Below are 19,547 nucleotides of genomic sequence, written 5' to 3'. Positions count from 1 at the left end.
CCCGTGCACAGCGTGGCATCAACCGCGCCAGCCAGGTGTACAGACCTGTACACCTCGCTCTTGTTCCAAGGCGGGAAAAATCCCAGACCCCCTTTGTCCCCTAGAAAACTGTTAGTTTTAACCTTTTAGTTAAAATTTAAGAAGTCCTTATTATTATTAACCCTTTTATTATTTTCTCTATTTCTGCTTTTTGTTTTAAATATTTTGCAATTTAATTAATAAGCCTTTGGTTATAATTATCAAATTAATATTGATGATAATGAAATTATGCTGATTCATTGTTTCTCACTGTCTCTGGAAGAAACAAATTTTGGTTCTTTTGGATTCCAGCGCTGAGTCTCCAAGAACACGAGTCAGAAGTCCTCCTCCCCTTAACACTAAAAGGGTTTGAGGCACAGAAGCTCTTCCCAGGTTGATCAGACACTCCTGCCGACGTCCTTGGAAGAACCCAGTCAAGGAATCCCATCCTCGTCGCCATTTGTTGTAGAAAAATGTGTTTTTACCAAGACAGAGACCGATGATTGTCACTCAGAATCAGCTTTATTATAATCTTGCAAGAGAGAAGGATTTTTTACAGCATTGGAGATGCGCTCACTAGTGCTGCCAAATCGTTCTGCCTAGACAAAGCAAAGGTTCTCCTTATAAGCTACAACAGTTTTCAAGGTAACTCTCATGAGACCCAGAAAGACAAGGTTCCAGACATAATCTTAACAGTGTGGCATACATATGATCTCACACAGCTGCAAGCAGAAGGCTGAGAAACCATTACTCTAAGACTAAATAAGAGAAGAATGGAACAACACACAGGGGTTCTAATAATTTTGTCAGTTCCTGTAGAGTATCAAGGAGCAAATCAAGCAAGGCACTAAAAATTTCCATAACAATACATTCCAATTAATGCTATTGTTATCTCATACAAGTGAATAGGAGACGGTTGGAAAAACCATCTCTGTAACACTAAACAGAACCATCTGTTCTAACCCTGGAGGCAGAAGAGAATAACACAGAAGGGTTTGAATACGTTTATCAGATCCTGCAGAGTACAAACTGGATTCCAAAAAAGTTGGGACACTAAACAAATTGTGAATAAAAATTGAATGCAATGATGTGGAGGTGCCAACATCTAATATTTTATTCAGAATAGAAAACAAATTATAGATCAAAAGTTTAAACTGAGAGAATGTATCATTTTAAGGGAAAAATATGTTGTTTCAAAATTACATGGCGTCAGCAAATCCCAAAAAAGTTGAGACAAGGCCATTTTTACCAGGCTGTGGCATCCCCCCTTCTTCTTACAACACTCAACAGACATCTGGGGACAGAGGAGACCAGTTTCTCAAGTTTAGAAATAGGAATGCTCTCCCATTCATGCCTCTAACTGTTCAATCGTCTTGGGCCTTCTTTGTTGCACCTTCCTCTTTATGATGCCCCGAATGTTCTCTATAGGTGAAAGATCTGGACTGCAGGCTGGCCATTTCAGTACCCGGATCCTTCTCCTACGTAGCCATGATGTTGTGATTGCGGCAGAATGTGGTCTGGCATTATCTTGTTGAAAAATGCAGGGTCTTCCCTGAAAGAGATGACGTCTAGATGGGAGCATATGTTGTTCTAGAACCTGAACGTAGTTCTCTGCATTAATGGTACCTTTCCAGACATTCAAGCTGCCCATGCAACAAGCACTCATGCAACCCCATACCATCAGTGATGCATGGAGCGTTGATAACAACTTGGGTTATCCTTGTCCTCTCTGGTCCGGATGACATGGCGTCCCAGTGTTCCATAAAGAACTTCAAATTGTGACTCATCTGACCACAGAACAGTCTTCCATTTTGCCACACTCCATTTTAAAAGACCCCTGGCCCAGTGATAACGTCTGAGCTTGTGGAGCTTGCTTAGAAATGGCTTCCTCTTTGCACTGTAGAGTTTCAGCTGGCATCGTCGGATGGCACGGTGGATTGTGTTCACTGACAATACTTTCTGGAAGTATTCCTGAGCCCATTCTGTTATTTCCTTGACAGTGGCATTCCTGCTTGAGGTGCAGTAACGTTTAAGGGCCCGGAGATCACGACCATCCAGTAGAGTTTTATGGCCTTGACCCTTACACACAGTGATTGTTCCAGATTCTCTGAATCTGCTGATGATGTTATGCACGGTTGATGATGATAACTTGAAAGTCTTTGCTATTTTACGCTGGGTAACACCATTCTGGTATTGCTGCACTATCTTTCTGTGCAACAATGGTGGAATTCGTGATCCTCTTACCATCTTGGCTTCAGAGAGACACTGACACTCTGAGAAGCTCTTTTTATACCGAATCATGTTGTCAATTGACCTAATTAGTGTTCATTGGTCTTCCAGCTGTTCGTTATATGCTCAATTTGCTTTTTCCAGCCACTTATTGCTACTTGTCCCAACTTTTTGGGATTTGTTGACGCCATGTAATTTTGTAACAACATATTTTTCCCTTAAAATGATACATTCTCTCAGTTTAAACTTTTGATCTGTGATTTGTGTTCTATTCTGAATAACATATTTGATGTTGGCACCTCCACATCATTGCATTCAATTTTTGTTCACAATTTGTTTAGTGTCCCAACTTTTTTGGAATCCGGTTTGTATCTAGTAGAAAAGAAAGCAAGGCACTAAAATTTTACATAACACACCAACACTCAGTCCTCAAGTAAGTTTATTGTTCTATTATTTATTATGTCTTTATCTCTTTATTCGTTAAATGTAAGGGGTATTCGTGATCAGCTGAAAAGAAAGGCATTTTTTTTATTTTGCAAAAACTGTAAAACAGACTTTTACTTTCTTCAAGAAACATGCTGTGGCTTCAGACATTTCGGAAACCTCAATGGGGAGATAACATTTGGATGTCATATGGGAATAATAAATCAGCGGGTGTTGCCATATTGAGAGGTTCCTTTCAAGGGAAGGTACTTAAAAATGTTGCTGATAGTTGTGGGAGGTGGACTATTTTCGTTACAGATTTCATGAAATGTTTTGATGTGAGAGTTTGGTTCTGAGAGTCTGAGGTTTTGTGAATGTAGTTTGAAGATTGGGTTTTGTGTTCACAGTTTGGAGAAAAGGAGAGCAGATTTCAAGAAATGTGTCTGATCAATTGAGAAAAACTGTTTACTGTCCACACTCCAGTCCAGTTGGTGGCGGTAATGCAGCATCATAGTTGGTCTGCCAGCAGCTACAAAACACCAGAAGAGGAAGAAGAAGAGTCAGCGGTCGAAGAAGAAACGCTACGCGAACGTTTGATCAAAGATCCTTACTAGAAGTAAGTTGCCAGCTGTATTGGTGGTTTATTCACTTCTGAAGCAGTTCTAGCCTTTATCATACTACTGCTCATTAGTATAAGGGTTTCCTGTTATGTATATTGGGCTTATGGAACACCTTTGTTTTCATTTGCTGTTTGACGTCTTTACTAGCTGATTTCTAATCATGCTAGTAATCATGGGAATGTTTTGAATAAAAGATATTTTATGAAAATCCCGAGTGTCTGTGAGATGCACAGCAGCTCCAGAAACATCAGGTGTGGTTAAAGCGAGCTCTGGGTCGAGTCGTTGTGTGACTTGCATTGATGTAAACCTGACTGGATGTTAATTGTTTGTGTTTTTGCAGCATGGCGGTCAAGTCAGGGGATGAGCGACTGAAGGAGATGGAGGCTGAGATGGCTCTGTGAGTAGAACTAACTTCAAGTTTTCCCCTCTTGTCAGTCAGATCAAGGTCACTGACATAACCCTCTCTCAACTTCATGCTGCTACATCTACTGATCTGTCTGCATCCATGCAGTCTGTTGCACGGGTGACACTTTTTTCATGTTATTGACTTCCTTACCCCGAGAGATTCAACTTGGCGCTTGAATCGCACAGTCTCCGCCCATAAATACATATGTAAAGTAGTATAAATTGCCAGAAGACACCCACCACGTGTCCAAATAACCATGGCAACGGTGCTGTTACTCAAAGAACCGACTCTGTTCCTTTAGGTGGAGAAGCGCTAAGAGAGACTGTCTACACATCATAGGGATGTTTATAGTGATTACAGCAAACCAACAACTTCTTGAATGACATCAGCGACCCTAACCTGACAGAAAATAAAAATGTTTAATCAGGTCCAACCTGTTTAGATCTACAATGTCTGCATAAAATCCACACAGCGCCATCTTGCAGCTGCTTTGAGCTCAATTGTAGCTCACTGTTGATTCAATTCAGTTTATTTATATAGCGCCAATTCACAACATGTCGTCTCAAGGCACTTCACAACAGTCAGGTTCATACATTCCTATTAATCGTAACCTTTGAACAGTGCAGTCAGATTCTGTTATTCAGTTGATCATCACAATGATGGGAATATGCCTCTTATATTTCTATTAGGAAGACTGTCACCACACACTATGTAAGGTACATTCAGAAATCGACACGACAGTCGCTGGCGTTGACTTTGCAGCAATCCCTCATACTGAGCATGCATGTAGCGACAGTGGAGAGGAAAAACTCCCTTTTAACAGGAAGAAACCTCCAGCAGAACCAGAACCAGGCTCAGTGTGAGCGGCCATCTGCCACGACCAACTGGGGGTTTGAGAGAACAGAGCAGAGACACAAAGAGAACAAAGAAGCACTGATCCAGGAGTTCTTTCTATGGGAAGGAAAAGTAAAACATTAATAGTTATTGCTTTTTTGTGGCTTCATCTAGGAGAGAAAGACAGTTGAGAAGATTAACTTTGATCCAGTTTTCAAGTCTAGAGGATAAAAGAGAGCACATAGAGTTAGTCACAGTAGAAGCTCAGCCAGTAGCCATGTCTAGGAGAGACAGGGGAGCTGGTTCCACAGGAGAGGAGCCTGATAACCAAAGAATCTGATTCACATTCTACTTCTGGAGACTCCAGGAACCACAAGTGAACCTGCAGTCTGAGAAATAAGTGATCTGTTAGGGACATATGGAACAATCAGAATATCATTATTGACTTACACCACTGCTGTTTCAGTGCTATGATGAACTCTGAAACCTCACACAGAACACATCTGCTGTCTTTCTGTCCATGGAGTCAGATGGACAGTGATGAAAACAGCAAAATCACCCTGAACTTGGGAAAATACTTTTGCTGTGAGCAACATAGTCAACTATTTAACATCTAAATTAAAGAAAAAGACAGAATTCCTTGTAACTTTGTGCAGGTTAACAACAGACATGTTTGCATAACGGCTGTACACCCAAAAAAAAGAGAAAAGATTGCTGCTCAGCATAATAAAGACTAAATAACATCCAGCTGAGTGTCTTTAGGCAGAGGATTCCTCAGCTCTGCGACAGAGGATGTCCACAATAATATTTGTGTCAAGGAGAGGGAGAGCTTCTGCTTTCAACTGAAATGGATCATTAGTCTTTCATGAGATTTCTTTTCCTTTTGGTAAATGGTATATGTCTACTAACAGCTATATAAATGTCATTTCTTGATTCTGTTTATTCACTGGGACTTTTTTGTAGTTTTGAGCAGGAGGTTCTTGGTGGATCAGTACCAATATCAGGAAGTCCTCCTTTCATTGAGCCGATACCTGTAGCCCTGGCTGTCCCAGCTGTGTCAATAGTGCGACCCATTATAGGAACGAACACCTACAGACAGGTTTGTATCTTGGTTGTCTCAGAGGTTTACAATCTCTGGCAATAAATATGGATCCACTGCTCTTGGTAGGTGTTCAGCCACTTGGTTTTTTTTTGTAACAAAAACAAATGAATGAATTACAGATATGACCAAAATTTATTTTATTTAATAACTGAACATACCTGGAAAGATGTACATTCTAATACATTGTGCATCTTTTTTCAGAAGTAGAGAAAGAAGCGATGCAGTCCTGAACAAAAAAATAAAACATACCAGTTTGCACTTTACAGCTTCTATGTCTTTTATGAAAGCTTGAATTATTTAAGGACTCTAATAAAAAACGCCTTCTTCATCAGTCAGGTTCCAGTATTTATATTTAGCAGTTTACAGACCAGCTCTGCAGGATGGAGCCATTTCTTCTTTTGGTTTCCACCTTAGATGTTCAGGTAGACTGAGATCCGCGTTGTTTGATGGCTAGTTCATTGAGTTAATCATTGATCCATCTTTGCTGAAGAAAATTTTCACTCTTTTCACCATGGCAAGAAGCATCATCACCACAATCCTGGAAAATGACTTAAACGCCTCCAAAAACAAAACAAAAAAACTCAATGTGTGCATTTCCTGTAGAGCCAATGACTCCATCTGACCTTTACCTTACATCCAACTCTATGAATGTTTTTCATTCAGCTGATTTTCTTTCAGTTCAGTTTCTGCCACTGGTCTCTGATTTTATTTTGCTGTGAAGTTTCTATACGCAAGACGGATTGCTCTGAGTTTTCTGCCCCAACACCTTGTTGCATTCCTAGTTCTGCCTGAATGTTTCCCTTTTACATCATTAACCTTTAGGTTGGTTTAGATGCAAATGATTGGGAACAACCAACATCTTTTGCCAGACTGTTGATTTTTTTCCCGATTGTTTAAGCTGACAGCTTTCTTGTTGTTCCATTACAAATCACTCTTTATTTTCTGCAAACTCTCTTTTATTTGAAGAATTAAACTTGTTCTATTTTAAACTATAATGTTAAACTGACTGAGCAAAAGTAGTGATTCCATATGTTCTGTCAGGGGTTGTATGAATGCTAACCATAGTTGAACCACACAGCTCAAGCTAAATTAATAAAGTCATTCAAATAAAACTTTTCAAAAGCTCTGTGTTAAGCTGTGTGTTGTCCTGTCTCTCCCACACTCTTAGGTCCAGCAGACATTAGAGGCCAGAGCAGCTAGTTTTGTTGGGCCTCCACCACCAGCATTTGTGGGACCAGGTAGTATTCCTACTTTAACTAGACTGATTAAGTAAGTAAAGATGGTTTATTAAAGGATTAAAGCTGTAGAAGTTCTACACTCATGACTCCTTTGATACGATTGTATAAATCTCAGTTGAACAGGATATATGTTTTGCTTGACATGGCTGCATTTAAATTCCGAGGCGTGTTGGTTAGGTCATCGATGCAAGCAGGAACACCGCTCTTATATTTTGTTGCTTTGAGGTTTCTTGATGTGATTTTTCTACCTGTTTCTGTGGCATACTGAAGAACATTTTCTTTTTTCCAAAGGCTATTACTTTTTAGCTAAAAACAACTTCAGATTAATGCAAATATTCAGTATTTACAGTGTTGATTCTTCTCCTTTGTGAGGAAACACATCCCTGTAGATCAGGAGGAACTCCATACTGGGATTGAGTTGAAATGCTTTACAATGCTGGGACTTGCTGGACATTGTTGGGGTCATTTTGGGGGAACAGACAGGCTGGGCTGCGCAGTTCGACATGCGCACCTCAACAGAAGTTGCACCTCTAACGTCACCCGGGATTATAAAACCCGTGGAAAATAAACTTTCGTTGCCATTTCCAGCGTGTCTCATGGGACGACGCATCGAAGGTGCATATCTGGAGAGACAAAAGCTTGCAGGCAAACTTTTCCTCCACACAGCCATTCCTGGAAGAGCTTGACAACTGGAAATCTCTCTGATAAAAGAAGGACAGAAGATTCATATACTGATCGAAGACCCCATCGACACCTGGTGCAGGTGAAAATCCCACAGAGGTTTTATTTTCAAGGAGACCCCTTGTGATTCAGTCGACTGCAACGGTTCTTCATATTTTCCCCGTTGAGGCAGATGAGAAGTTTACCATTTCTTGTTTTTTTTAGCTGATCATGAACACGTGATCCCACCATCTTCCAAATCAGCAAGTAGTTAGAAGTTGAACTTTTAAAGTTTTTCTATTCAAAGCATCTGTGGTCTGTGCCTCGCCTGACCATTCCTTTGTTCCAGTTTTATTACTGGAGTTTTTCCCCTGAGTTCCCGTCTGAGTTTTTGACTCTTTGTTCGAGATTTGGGGCAATCAGCTGATAGTGGCTAAGGGCGCAGCCCACCATCTACCAGCTGATCGCCGCTATGGAGGCATCAGCACACCAAGAGGGCTTCTCTTTCCAAGTTGTCACAAATTGCACATTTTGTCCATTAAACTGCTGGTTTGATCTTCATAGACACTCAGTGCACAAATATATTCTTTTATTATTCTTGTTAGGTAATCATTTTTATCCCATTTATGTAGAATGGTGCTTGTTAGTTAGGTGAAGGTTTTTGCACCAGAATAGTAATTATATAAGGGCTTTATGGCTTATATAAACTTTCACATATATAAAATAAGAGAAGCATTTGTGTATATTTATTAATTATTAAGAGCTTTGAGTCTATAATCACAACACCAGAGGACAGCTCTGATTTCCATTCATCAGTAATGATTTTTGGTTAAGAAATTATAATTTTTGATCAATATTAATTAATAATAATAATCCTTACGACATGGTTAAACAGCCTTTGATGCAACACTTTGATAGTTTCACACTTTCCTTTCGAAGTAACTATTGCCAGCAGAGGTAGAAACATTTTTTGAAGCATATCTGCCCTTATTTTATAGAAATTAGTCTGGTCTTCAGAGTAATACAGTGATTTCAACTGTGCTGATGACCTGACAATACCGACATGAAGTCATTTGGTACCCCGGAAAAATACTGTGAAAATGGGGTTCTGTTGGTCCACGTTTTAATGTCGTGAATTAATCTGTATCTGATCAGTCTGCCAATCTAAAAGCAATGTAGCATAAACAAAAGAGTCTTTCACTAAGTTTGAAGTGTGATGGGACTGCAGTTTGGAGAAATAATTCAGTTTTTTCCCATACACCGCCAATTCACAACATAGGCACTTTACAAAGTCAATTCAATTGAATCTTATAGATTTCAAGTCGGGTACATGCATTCCAATTAATCATAACTATCAAACAGTGCAGTCGGATTTAGCTTATTATTCAAATAGTATTATTATTATTATTAGTAGTAGTAGTAGTAGTAGTAGTAGTAGTAGTAGTAGTAGTAGTAGTATTATTATTAAAAAGTTTTTCTATATCAAAGGAAACCCAGCAGGTTGCATCGAGTCAGTGACACCCGGCCTCCACTCCTTGTTGATGAAGGAGTGGAGGCTCATTCTGCGTGTAGCAACAGTAACTGTCGTTTGCATTGACTTAGCAGCAATCACTCATACTGAGCATGGATGTAGCGACGGAAGAAACCTCCAGCAGAACCAGAACCGGGCTCAATGTGACCGGCCATCTGCCACAACTCACTGGAGGTTTGAGAGAACAGAGCAGAGACACAAAAAGAACACAGAAGCACTGATCCAGGAGTCCTTTCTATGAGAAAGAAACGTGAAATATTAATGGCTTCATCTAGGAGAGAAAGACAGCAAAGCAGATGAACTCTGAGCCAGTTTTCAAGTCTAGAGTCACAGTAGAAGCTCAGCCAGTAGCTCCTAGGAGAGACAGGGTTAAACACTGAAGACAGGGCCAAGTGTGTCATCTGAATAAGGTGAGCATTAAGTTGTTGGCAGCAGCAGCTTGGCCGATGTCCCCCTCCAGGAAGGTGTCACAGCTAAACACAGAGCCAGGCCAGATGTAGCTTCTAGGAAGAGAAAAAACAGAGAGAGAACATAGTTAAAAGCTGAAATAACAGCAAATAATGCAAAATTGGAGAGTAGTATGAGAATGTAGCAGAGAGAGGGAAAATGGTCATCAATTAACCCTGGAGTTTAAAGATGATTTATCATTTACATGAACAAACTGGAATCTGTCAGACAGATAAATCTGTTCCCCTGATCCATACAGCATATTCCAGGCTTTCTAAGAGAATATTATGGTCGACTGGATCAAATGCAGCACTGAGATCTAACAGAACCAGAACAGACACATTATCTGCGGCCATAAGAATATTGTGCTTGTTTAGACATGCCATCTCTTTATTCCACAATACTTTCTTCTGTTACTAAAATCATTGTAGGGATATAATATGTAATTATTTTTTAAACTCCAAACATGGATGTTCCTTTTAAATAACACATTTTACCTGTTCAGTGCAGAGGTCTTCAACATTGGGGTTGCTACCCCTAGTGGGCCCGTTGAGGTATTGCAGGGGGGCTGTGAGATTGTTGGTTAATTAGTGGCGATGTGTGATTCAGATGCAGTTGTTCGAAATGTTAAATAGTAATGGGCTTTATAATTGCCAAGCTTACAGTCCTGGCTGTTTCATTCTGCCTCCTTCAGAGGTTTACTTTACACTCACTCTGTGTGACTTCTGTGTGTCCCAGTTCCTCCAGTTCGTCCTGCTCCACCTCCCATTATGAGACCAGCCTTTGTCCCACATATTCTGCAGAGACCAGGTAGGATAACCACTGCACTACTCAATTCCAGGTTCCGGTCAACCTGAACTGAGAAAGTTGTTACCAAACCAACATCTGTCAATATAAATGAACAGCCTGCCCAGTATTAATATTCTGATAACATCAGTATTAATATTGTGTGTTCATCAGGTTGTGGATACGGCTGTTCATGATTGTTAGGTTAGAACTATAGAGAAAATAACAAACTGGTGAGAAACTGAGCAAGTAGGAAGATCAGATGCTTCATTGAGTATAGAGAAGTAGAAGCTGATTGAGTGTTTTTTTTTGTGTGTTTTGTTTTCTAGGGAGCTGATTTAATACAATTTGGGTGCAACATTATCCAAAAGTAAGGAAATTGGGCAAAATAATGCACCCTGGTGCACTGTAAAAGTGCTTTAGGGATTGGAACACCTGACAACAGATGTTACTTGGCCCATAAAGTTTGGAATGTGCTCTACAATCCAGCAGGATCCATGTAGAACTCATTACACAATTTAAATCCATCTTCTATGCTTCAGAAGCAGAGTGGAGTCTGTGTGTCAGCTGTTTTCATGACAAATGTGGACCTGGTTAGTTTTAGGAATAATACTCTTCTGTGTGATTGGGCCTATGGTTCCTTCATTTCCAAAGCTTATGGAACCATTTCCCAATTGCGTCTTATTAAAAAAGATCATTATCAAAAAGCTAAGTTGTTCCAATAATCCAATTCAAAAAGTGAAACACTTATTATGTAGATGTATTGCACAGAGAGATGCACTACATTTCCAAAAGTATTTTTGTCTACTTTTGCATGTTTGTAAACTTGGATGACATCCTATTCTTAATCTATAAGATCCAGTGTGTTGATGGACCCTAACCATTGTCAGCAATAGCAACTTTAACTATTCTGTAAACATCTTCCACAAGGTTAAGGAGTGTGTTTGTAGTTAAATGAGAAAACCAGAACTGCATCCTCTGCTCTGATTCAAAGAAGGTCTCTCTGCAGGCCAGTCAAGTTTCTCTACACCGAACTTAATACACCTGCAGCCGTGGAACCAATTGGAACAACAGAATTCATTGAGTCGGTGGTGACCCAATATAGTGTATTTATATTTGTACAGGTGAATACAGGATTAAAACAAAGCAAAATTCCAGTTTCCACTAAGTAAAGCTAGAAACAGTTGTACATCATTCATTGATTTGGTGCTGTGACCAAATACTTTTGGCAATATGGTGTATATTTCAGGTATTTGTTTCTGCTAGTTGTGATATTTATGGCTCACAGACAATGAAAATGCTAAATAACATCAGATCAATAAAATATTTTTAATGTGGCTTGAAGTATATTCGTTCCCACTGGAACTCAATAAATTCCTCTGTAGTACTCTGATAGAAAGCTACCTATGCAATCTGTCCAGTTGTGAAGTTTTCTAGCCACAAAATATTCTACAGGTCCTTCTCAAAATATTAGCATATTGTGATAAAGTTCATTATTTTCCATAATGTCATGATGAAAATTTAACATTCATATATTTTAGATTCATTGCACACTAACTGAAATATTTCAGGTCTTTTATTGTCTTAATACGGATGATTTTGGCATACAGCTCATGAAAACCCAAAATTCCTATCTCACAAAATTAGCATATCATTAAAAGGGTCTCTAAACGAGCTATGAACCTAATCATCTGAATCAACGAGTTAACTCAAAACACCTGCAAAAGATTCCTGAGGCCTTTAAAACTCCCAGCCTGGTTCATCACTCAAAACCCCAATCATGGGTAAGACTGCCGACCTGACTGCTGTCCAGAAGGCCACTATTGACACCCTCAAGCAAGAGGGTAAGACACAGAAAGACATTTCTGAACGAATAGGCTGTTCCCAGAGTGCTGTATCAAGGCACCTCAGTGGGAAGTCTGTGGGAAGGAAAAAGTGTGGCAGAAAACGCTGCACAACGAGAAGAGGTGACCGGACCCTGAGGAAGATTGTGGAGAAGGGCCGATTCCAGACCTTGGGGGACCTGCGGAAGCAGTGGACTGAGTCTGGAGTAGAAACATCCAGAGCCACCGTGCACAGGCGTGTGCAGGAAATGGGCTACAGGTGCCGCATTCCCCAGGTCAAGCCACTTTTGAACCAGAAACAGCGGCAGAAGCGCCTGACCTGGGCTACAGAGAAGCAGCACTGGACTGTTGCTCAGTGGTCCAAAGTACTTTTTTCGGATGAAAGCAAATTCTGCATGTCATTCGGAAATCAAGGTGCCAGAGTCTGGAGGAAGACTGGGGAGAAGGAAATGCCAAAATGCCAGAAGTCCAGTGTCAAGTACCCACAGTCAGTGATGGTCTGGGGTGCCGTGTCAGCTGCTGGTGTTGGTCCACTGTGTTTTATCAAGGGCAGGGTCAATGCAGCTAGCTATCAGGAGATTTTGGAGCACTTCATGCTTCCATCTGCTGAAAAGCTTTATGGAGATGAAGATTTCATTTTTCAGCACGACCTGGCACCTGCTCACAGTGCCAAAACCACTGGTAAATGGTTTACTGACCATGGTATCACTGTGCTCAATTGGCCTGCCAACTCTCCTGACCTGAACCCCATAGAGAATCTGTGGGATATTGTGAAGAGAACGTGGAGAGACTCAAGACCCAACACTCTGGATGAGCTAAAGGCTGCTATCAAAGCATCCTGGGCCTCCATAAGACCTCAGCAGTGCCACAGGCTGATTGCCTCCATGCCACGCCGCATTGAAGCAGTCATTTCTGCCAAAGGATTCCCGACCAAGTATTGAGTGCATAACTGTACATGATTATTTGAAGGTTGACATTTTTTGTATTAAAAACACTTTTCTTTTATTGGTCGGATGAAATATGCTAGTTTTGTGAGATAGGAATTTTGGGTTTTCATGAGCTGTATGCCAAAATCATCTGTATTAAGACAATAAAAGACCTGAAATATTTCAGTTAGTGTGCAATGAATCTAAAATATATGAATGTTAAATTTTCATCATGACATTATGGAAAATAATGAACTTTATCACAATATGCTAATATTTTGAGAAGGACCTGTATGGTTAACTGTTAGTGGTGCTATAACAAAGTAAAAGTGATTGGAAACGACAGCAACTCAGCCACAAGAGCTTAATGGACTGGGTTTTTATGGCTAATCAGCTGAATCCAAGCCTTACATTGCCTAGTGCAATGCAAGGCAGATGCAATGGTGTAAAAGCATGCGGCCACTGGACTGTAAAGCAATAGGGACTTGTTTTCTGGAGCGATGGATTATACCTGTCTATCTGGCAATCTGCTGAGTCTGGGTTTGGCAGTTGAGAGAATGGTATATGTCCGACTTCATTTGGTCAAGTGGAAAGTCTGGTGCAGAGGGGTTTATGGTAAGGGGTTGTCTTAAAAGTGTTGGGCTCAGTCCATTAGTTTAAACATAGATAAGTGAGTTTCAGGTCAGGACTCAGTGCAGGCCTGTCAACAACAATCTGATGGAACACCCGTCGTCTCGTTCCGCTTTATGAGGGACCGGGTTGCAGGGGCAGCTCACTTAGTAGAAACTCCCAGACCTCCCTCTTCCTCTTCACCACAACGGACCAGCACAGCATCCTTATTACTGCGGCAGCCGCACTGATCTGTCTGGCGATCTCCCGCTCCATTCTTCCCTTCCCTCACTTGAGGCTAATGTAACACCTAAGGGATATATTAGAGCAGGCACTTTGAAACCGGCCTTTCTGTTCAAATTCCACCCCCTGAAAAATTGTTAGGGTTTATGATGATAATATAGGAATATCAGTCATTAAAGTTCATGTGCGTAATGATGAGTGACCCAGTACTTTCAGCAATGTACAGCATTTACATGCACTATACAGTATATTTGAATTGGATCTTAATGTGAGTTGTAGCCCATGTTCTAGATATGTTTGTGTGTGGTGACCCTTGAAGCTCAGAAGCCAGAGTGCATTCCTTGTGAATGTCCCCCAAACTCTTTCATGGGCATTGCTTTATGTTGCACTCAAGAGTCTGGTTATGCTTGTAACTTGTACGCCTTTTTCAAACACACTTTCTTTCCAGGTCATTTTCCATTAATTTACATTTTAGGAAAGACCTTCAGGGGTTTACCCTCCTTGTGGAGGGTATCGGTGACTGTCGGGTGGACTGTCTTCCCCATGATTGTGTTCCTGATTAGATAACCATTTCTGCATTACAAATCATCATTATTTCTTACAAACTCAATTTTGGGTTTTCATGTGCTGTAACCATAACCATCAAAATACACTCTTGAAATATTTCAGTGTTTGTGTAATAAATAAATGAGTTTTTGTTTTTTTTCTATTTATTCAAATGAAGTTTTTGATTATATTTTGATTTTCTAAAACATATTTCATTTAAACATCTTACTTCCTTGTTAAGGTGGTCAGAGAATGCCAGTGATGCGAGGTCCTCCAGTAGCACCTCCTTTGCCGCGACCTCCTCCACCTCCTCCGATGATGGTTCCACCATCTCTGCCAGGCCCAATACCTCAGGGTGCCACACCGCCCATTCAGCACATATCAGCTGCTTCTCAGGTCAGATGTTCAGGCAACAAATAACGTTTAGTGAGCAGCATCGTCAGTGGACAATTTTGTTTTAAGCCTTAGCTTCTCTCATATTGACAGTTAGTGTTTCTTTAGAGTATTGTTTAAAGAATTTTCCTCTGTTGTCACCTCATTACTAAAATCTGAGCATGTGAATGTTTTCTAGACATTCTTGTGTTTGTTGGTGTATTGCATTCAGGTTGGTGACATGGTCAATGTTCCAATGGTGCCCGCTTCTTCTCCAAGACCAGTAAACCCGTCTTTGGTCAAACCAACACCGTCAATCATCCAGGCAGCACCAACTGTGTACATGGCTCCTCCTGTCCCTGTTGTCCAGAGAAAACCTGATGTTCAGGCCCAGAGACAAGCCAGAATGGTGTTTGAATTTTAACAACTGATCAGAGTATTGTAAAGTACTATAGGAAAAAAGTAGAGTTGCTAGTTTATCAACCAATTTGGGTTATGTGGATCTTTTAGGAAGAGCTCGCAGCACGAGTGGCAAAGCAGCAGGCTGCCGTGATGGCAGCAGGTCTGCTTGACAAGAAGGAGGTCGATGAGAGCAGCTCTGTCATTGGCCCAAGCATGCCAGAGCCTGAGCCCCCACACGCTGAGGTAACGGTAGGTGTCTCTGTCTTCTCTGCACAGAAGGGTTCTGTGGGTGGGTCTGGCATAATTAATAAATTTTATCGCAGCCTCAGCCTCTGAAATATGGAAAAGAGATAAAGGTCCAATATATAGATTAAGTTATTGAATAAGAAATTAAAGAGTAAAAGTAAGATCTTATCCTGACAGCACAGTCAATGTTCTTTGCCTGTTCACGTTTTTGGTTTTTTGGTTGTGTTTTTTTTTTTAGCCTCTGGAAAGTGTCACAGAGGACAAAAAGAAAGCAAAAAACGAGAAGGTGAAGAAGTGCATCCGCATAGCTGCAGGAACAACATGGGAGGACCCCAGTTTGTTAGAGTGGGAGTCAGGTAAAAACAGGAGCTTGGTCCAGAGAACTTGGAGGGTGTATTTTATGTATAAAAATAAATCTCTGTCTACAAACTGCAACATACAAGAAACTGCAAAGGAAACTGGTTCTTTAATGTGAATTATGGCATACTTGGTTGACTTCAACACTTGCATTTAAAAGTGTTGAGGATCTCTCAGTACTTTCTGGTTCGATGACTTTCTGTTGCTGGTCCCTCCTGTTCTTTTGCAGATGATTTCCGTATATTCTGTGGAGATCTTGGCAATGAGGTCAACGATGACATCCTGGCCAGAGCCTTCAGCAGATATCCATCTTTCCTTAAAGCAAAAGTAGGTGTTTCTTTTAACATACTAGAACAACTTTAAATGGAGCTAAATATGACTCACTGGCAAGAATGAGCGTCTGGCAATCAGAAGGTTGTGAGTTCAGTTCCATTTTTTTCCAACCATGTTATATTCCAATTTGTGTACCCATTTGTAATTTGTAATGAATTTGCAACTTTCGTGTGCTCACAAGGGTGAATGTGACAATGGGATGTCTATGGACACCAATGTTTGCCAAAAATATTCTGTACTTGTAAATTAATCTGGATTATTGTCATCAGGTCGTCAGGGATAAACGGACTGGAAAAACAAAAGGTTACGGCTTTGTCAGCTTTAAAGATCCAAATGACTACGTTAGAGCCATGAGAGAAATGAACGGTCTGTCTTCATCTATCACAACAGAGCCTCTAGTTTGTTTGTTAAGATTTCTTTTCATGATACACTTCACTGGTTGTGACGTGTTTTAGTGTTAAGTCGGGATGTAAATGTGAATAAACCTCTTTCACTTTGTTTGTCCAGGGAAGTATGTTGGGAGTCGTCCTATCAAACTGAGAAAAAGTATGTGGAAAGACCGCAATATTGAAGTGGTCCGCAAGAAACAGAAAGAGAAGAAGAAGCTTGGCCTCCGATAGTGTTTAAGCGCCTGGAGATGTGCCTGTGTGTACTTATCAGATTATCAGACCCAGTCTTGAGGAGTAACAGAGCCATCTCAGAGTTCCTGGTTAGGAATGTGGAGTCAGTAAAGGTTAGGAAAAGTCGACGCTTATTTTATTGTTCTCACGAGGATAGCAGCACATGAAAGTAGGTTTCTTTACAAGAGAAGTCTCTCTGTATATGTGGACTCAGTGGTGGTTTTAATCTCTCAAATAAAACTTATGTTGTCTTAAAGGGTCTGTGTTCATTGTAGCGGCCATACACCACCATAACAGAAAAAAAAGGCTTATAAAAATGTCACTGCATACACTGAAACATGGATTTTTATTGTCAGTAAATTTATGTATTTTCTTCCTTAAATGAGAAAATTGATTAAAAGATGAATGGAAAAACTACCATTGGGAGAAAAAAAAGAAATAGAAAACTGCAAGTTTCACGTCCATTTTATTTGTTTTTTTTCCTTTTCAGAATTTCAAATGAAATAAAAATTTTTGTTAAAGTTTTAGATGTAGGATTCTAACCTTTTGCTGACATCTGCAGTCATGTAAGTGGAACTACAAGTTGATAAACACTGTCTTTTGAATTTGTCTTGTCATTTCAAATATGAAACTCCCAAAACATAACCTTTCTGTGGGTTGTGTAAGTGTGATCAAATGCTATTATCTGTTAAAATTGATAACTGCCTGTTAAAGATGATGGATGTTTTGTTGTCCAAAAACGAAGTACAGTGAGTTAAATGTCAAACCAAACTTTGTTTTGTACTGTGAAGAGAAGATCACGTGATCCAGCCACATAATCAGCATTGTGAAAGCCTGGGTTTGTGCAGGACTGAGTGCTGTGTATATATATATATATATATATATATACTCGTGTAACAGTTGTGTACCCATCCCGTCATAAACACTCTCAAAGACCAATAGGTTGGATGATGAGGTTTTTGTTTACTGAAAATGAGTGGTTCAGAGCACAAACATGATGTGGTGAACTCCTCTACTGGCATGGACATCTATGTAAAAGCAACACTGAATTTAGTATAACACATACATAACAAAAATACTATGGTGAAACTTGTCCATACACCACCTTGAAATCCTGCTAAATGTGAAGAAAATAATTCCTTAGACAAAAAAACAAAACAAAAGGTGCATAGACTAGAGTAAAAAGCATACAAAATTGTAATAGCAGGAACAAAACTGTACACATACATCAGTTCAAAACTCTCCCAAAAGGGAGTATGTAGAGGAAGGAGGCAATCAAACTCCTAACTAAACACAGACTCAAAGGTGCCCATTACACCTCTAAAATTTAGACACTGTTCCTGTAATCCCAAGAGTACTACTCAAGCACTTCAATGGTCAATGCTCTCATAACCCTGTTACTTACACCTAAAACGTGCTTGAAAAGAACTGAATCAGTGAACTAACTGACACAGTGGATACAGAAGCCTCATCTACTGCGTGGTCATTCATCTCACAAGACGTCTGGGAGGTTTGATGAACCCACGATCCCTAAGGACATGACATTTAGGCTGTACAGGTCCTTCTCAAAATATTAGCATATTGTGATAAAGTTCATTATTTTCCATAATGTCATGATGAAAATTTAACATTCATATATTTTAGATTCATTGCACACTAACTGAAATATTTCAGGTCTTTTATTGTCTTAATATGGATGATTTTGGCATACAACTCATGAAAACCCAAAATTCCTATCTCACAAAATTAGCATATCATTAAAAGGGTCTCTAAACGAGCTATGAACCTAATCATCTGAATCAACGAGTTAACTCTAAACACCTGCAAAAGATTCCTGAGGCCTTTAAAACTCCCAGCCTGGTTCATCACTCAAAACCCCAATCATGGGTAAGACTGCCGACCTGACTGCTGTCCAGAAGGCCACTATTGACACCCTCAAGCAAGAGGGTAAGACACAGAAAGAAATTTCTGAATGAATAGGCTGTTCCCAAAGTGCTGTATCAAGGCACCTGAGTGGGAAGTCTGTGGGAAGGAAAAAGTGTGGCAGAAAACGCTGCACAACGAGAAGAGGTGACCGGACCCTGAGGAAGATTGTGGAGAAGGGCCGATTCCAGACCTTGGGGGACCTGCGGAAGCAGTGGACTGAGTCTGGAGTAGAAACATCCAGAGCCACCGTGCACAGGCGTGTGCAGGAAATGGGCTACAGGTGCCGCATTCCCCAGGTCAAGCCACTTTTGAACCAGAAACAGCGGCAGAAGCGCCTGACCTGGGCTACAGAGAAGCAGCACTGGACTGTTGCTCAGTGGTCCAAAGTACTTTTTTCGGATGAAAGCAAATTCTGCATGTCATTCGGAAATCAAGGTGCCAGAGTCTGGAGGAAGACTGGGGAGAAGGAAATGCCAAAATGCCAAAAGTCCAGTGTCAAGTACCCACAGTCAGTGATGGTCTGGGGTGCCGTGTCAGCTGCTGGTGTTGGTCCACTGTGTTTTATCAAGGGCAGGGTCAATGCAGCTAGCTATCAGGAGATTTTGGAGCACTTCATGCTTCCATCTGCTGAAAAGCTTTATGGAGATGAAGATTTCATTTTTCAGCACGACCTGGCACCTGCTCACAGTGCCAAAACCACTGGTAAATGGTTTACTGACCATGGTATCACTGTGCTCAATTGGCCTGCCAACTCTCCTGACCTGAACCCCATAGAGAATCTGTGGGATATTGTGAAGAGAACGTTGAGAGACTCAAGACCCAACACTCT

At 40.5% G+C, this 19,547-nt stretch overlaps 1 protein-coding gene across 2 annotated transcripts; it reads left to right on the top strand.

Moving 5' to 3' along the window:
* The first annotated feature begins 2,468 nt into the window (after positions 1 to 2,468).
* Positions 2,469 to 17,048, top strand: rbm42 (RNA binding motif protein 42). Of its 2 annotated transcripts, none has more exons than XM_047361941.1 (13): positions 2,469 to 2,680; positions 3,078 to 3,286; positions 3,631 to 3,687; positions 5,494 to 5,629; positions 6,801 to 6,870; positions 10,247 to 10,318; positions 14,704 to 14,858; positions 15,067 to 15,243; positions 15,345 to 15,479; positions 15,721 to 15,838; positions 16,069 to 16,166; positions 16,442 to 16,538; positions 16,680 to 17,048. In XM_047361941.1, the coding sequence occupies exons 3-13, from the start codon at positions 3,632 to 3,634 to the stop codon at positions 16,790 to 16,792; spliced, it is 1,227 nt and encodes a 408-aa protein (XP_047217897.1). In that variant the 5' UTR covers positions 2,469 to 2,680; positions 3,078 to 3,286; position 3,631; the 3' UTR covers positions 16,793 to 17,048. The 2 variants fall into 2 exon arrangements, with proteins under 2 accessions (XP_047217897.1, XP_047217895.1); XM_047361939.1 differs by having other exon boundaries at positions 2,474 to 2,680; positions 15,345 to 15,485.
* The last annotated feature ends 2,499 nt before the right edge of the window (positions 17,049 to 19,547 follow it).

Source organism: Girardinichthys multiradiatus, chromosome 3, assembly GCF_021462225.1.
Source record: "Girardinichthys multiradiatus isolate DD_20200921_A chromosome 3, DD_fGirMul_XY1, whole genome shotgun sequence".
Taxonomy (NCBI): domain Eukaryota; kingdom Metazoa; phylum Chordata; class Actinopteri; order Cyprinodontiformes; family Goodeidae; genus Girardinichthys; species Girardinichthys multiradiatus.
Note: the sequence above shows the minus strand (reverse complement) of the source record. Positions and strands in the feature narration are given on the sequence as shown.

Coding starts and splice junctions, on each gene's coding strand:
- rbm42 (XM_047361939.1), top strand. CDS start 3,632: ATGGCGGTCAAGTCAGGGGATGAGCGACTGAAGGAGATGGAGGCTGAG. Junction 3,688..5,493: donor ATGGAGGCTGAGATGGCTCT/GTGAGTAGAACT, acceptor ACTTTTTTGTAG/TTTTGAGCAGGAGGTTCTTG. Junction 15,244..15,344: donor CCCAGAGACAAGCCAGAATG/GTGTTTGAATTT, acceptor TGGATCTTTTAG/GAAGAGCTCGCAGCACGAGT.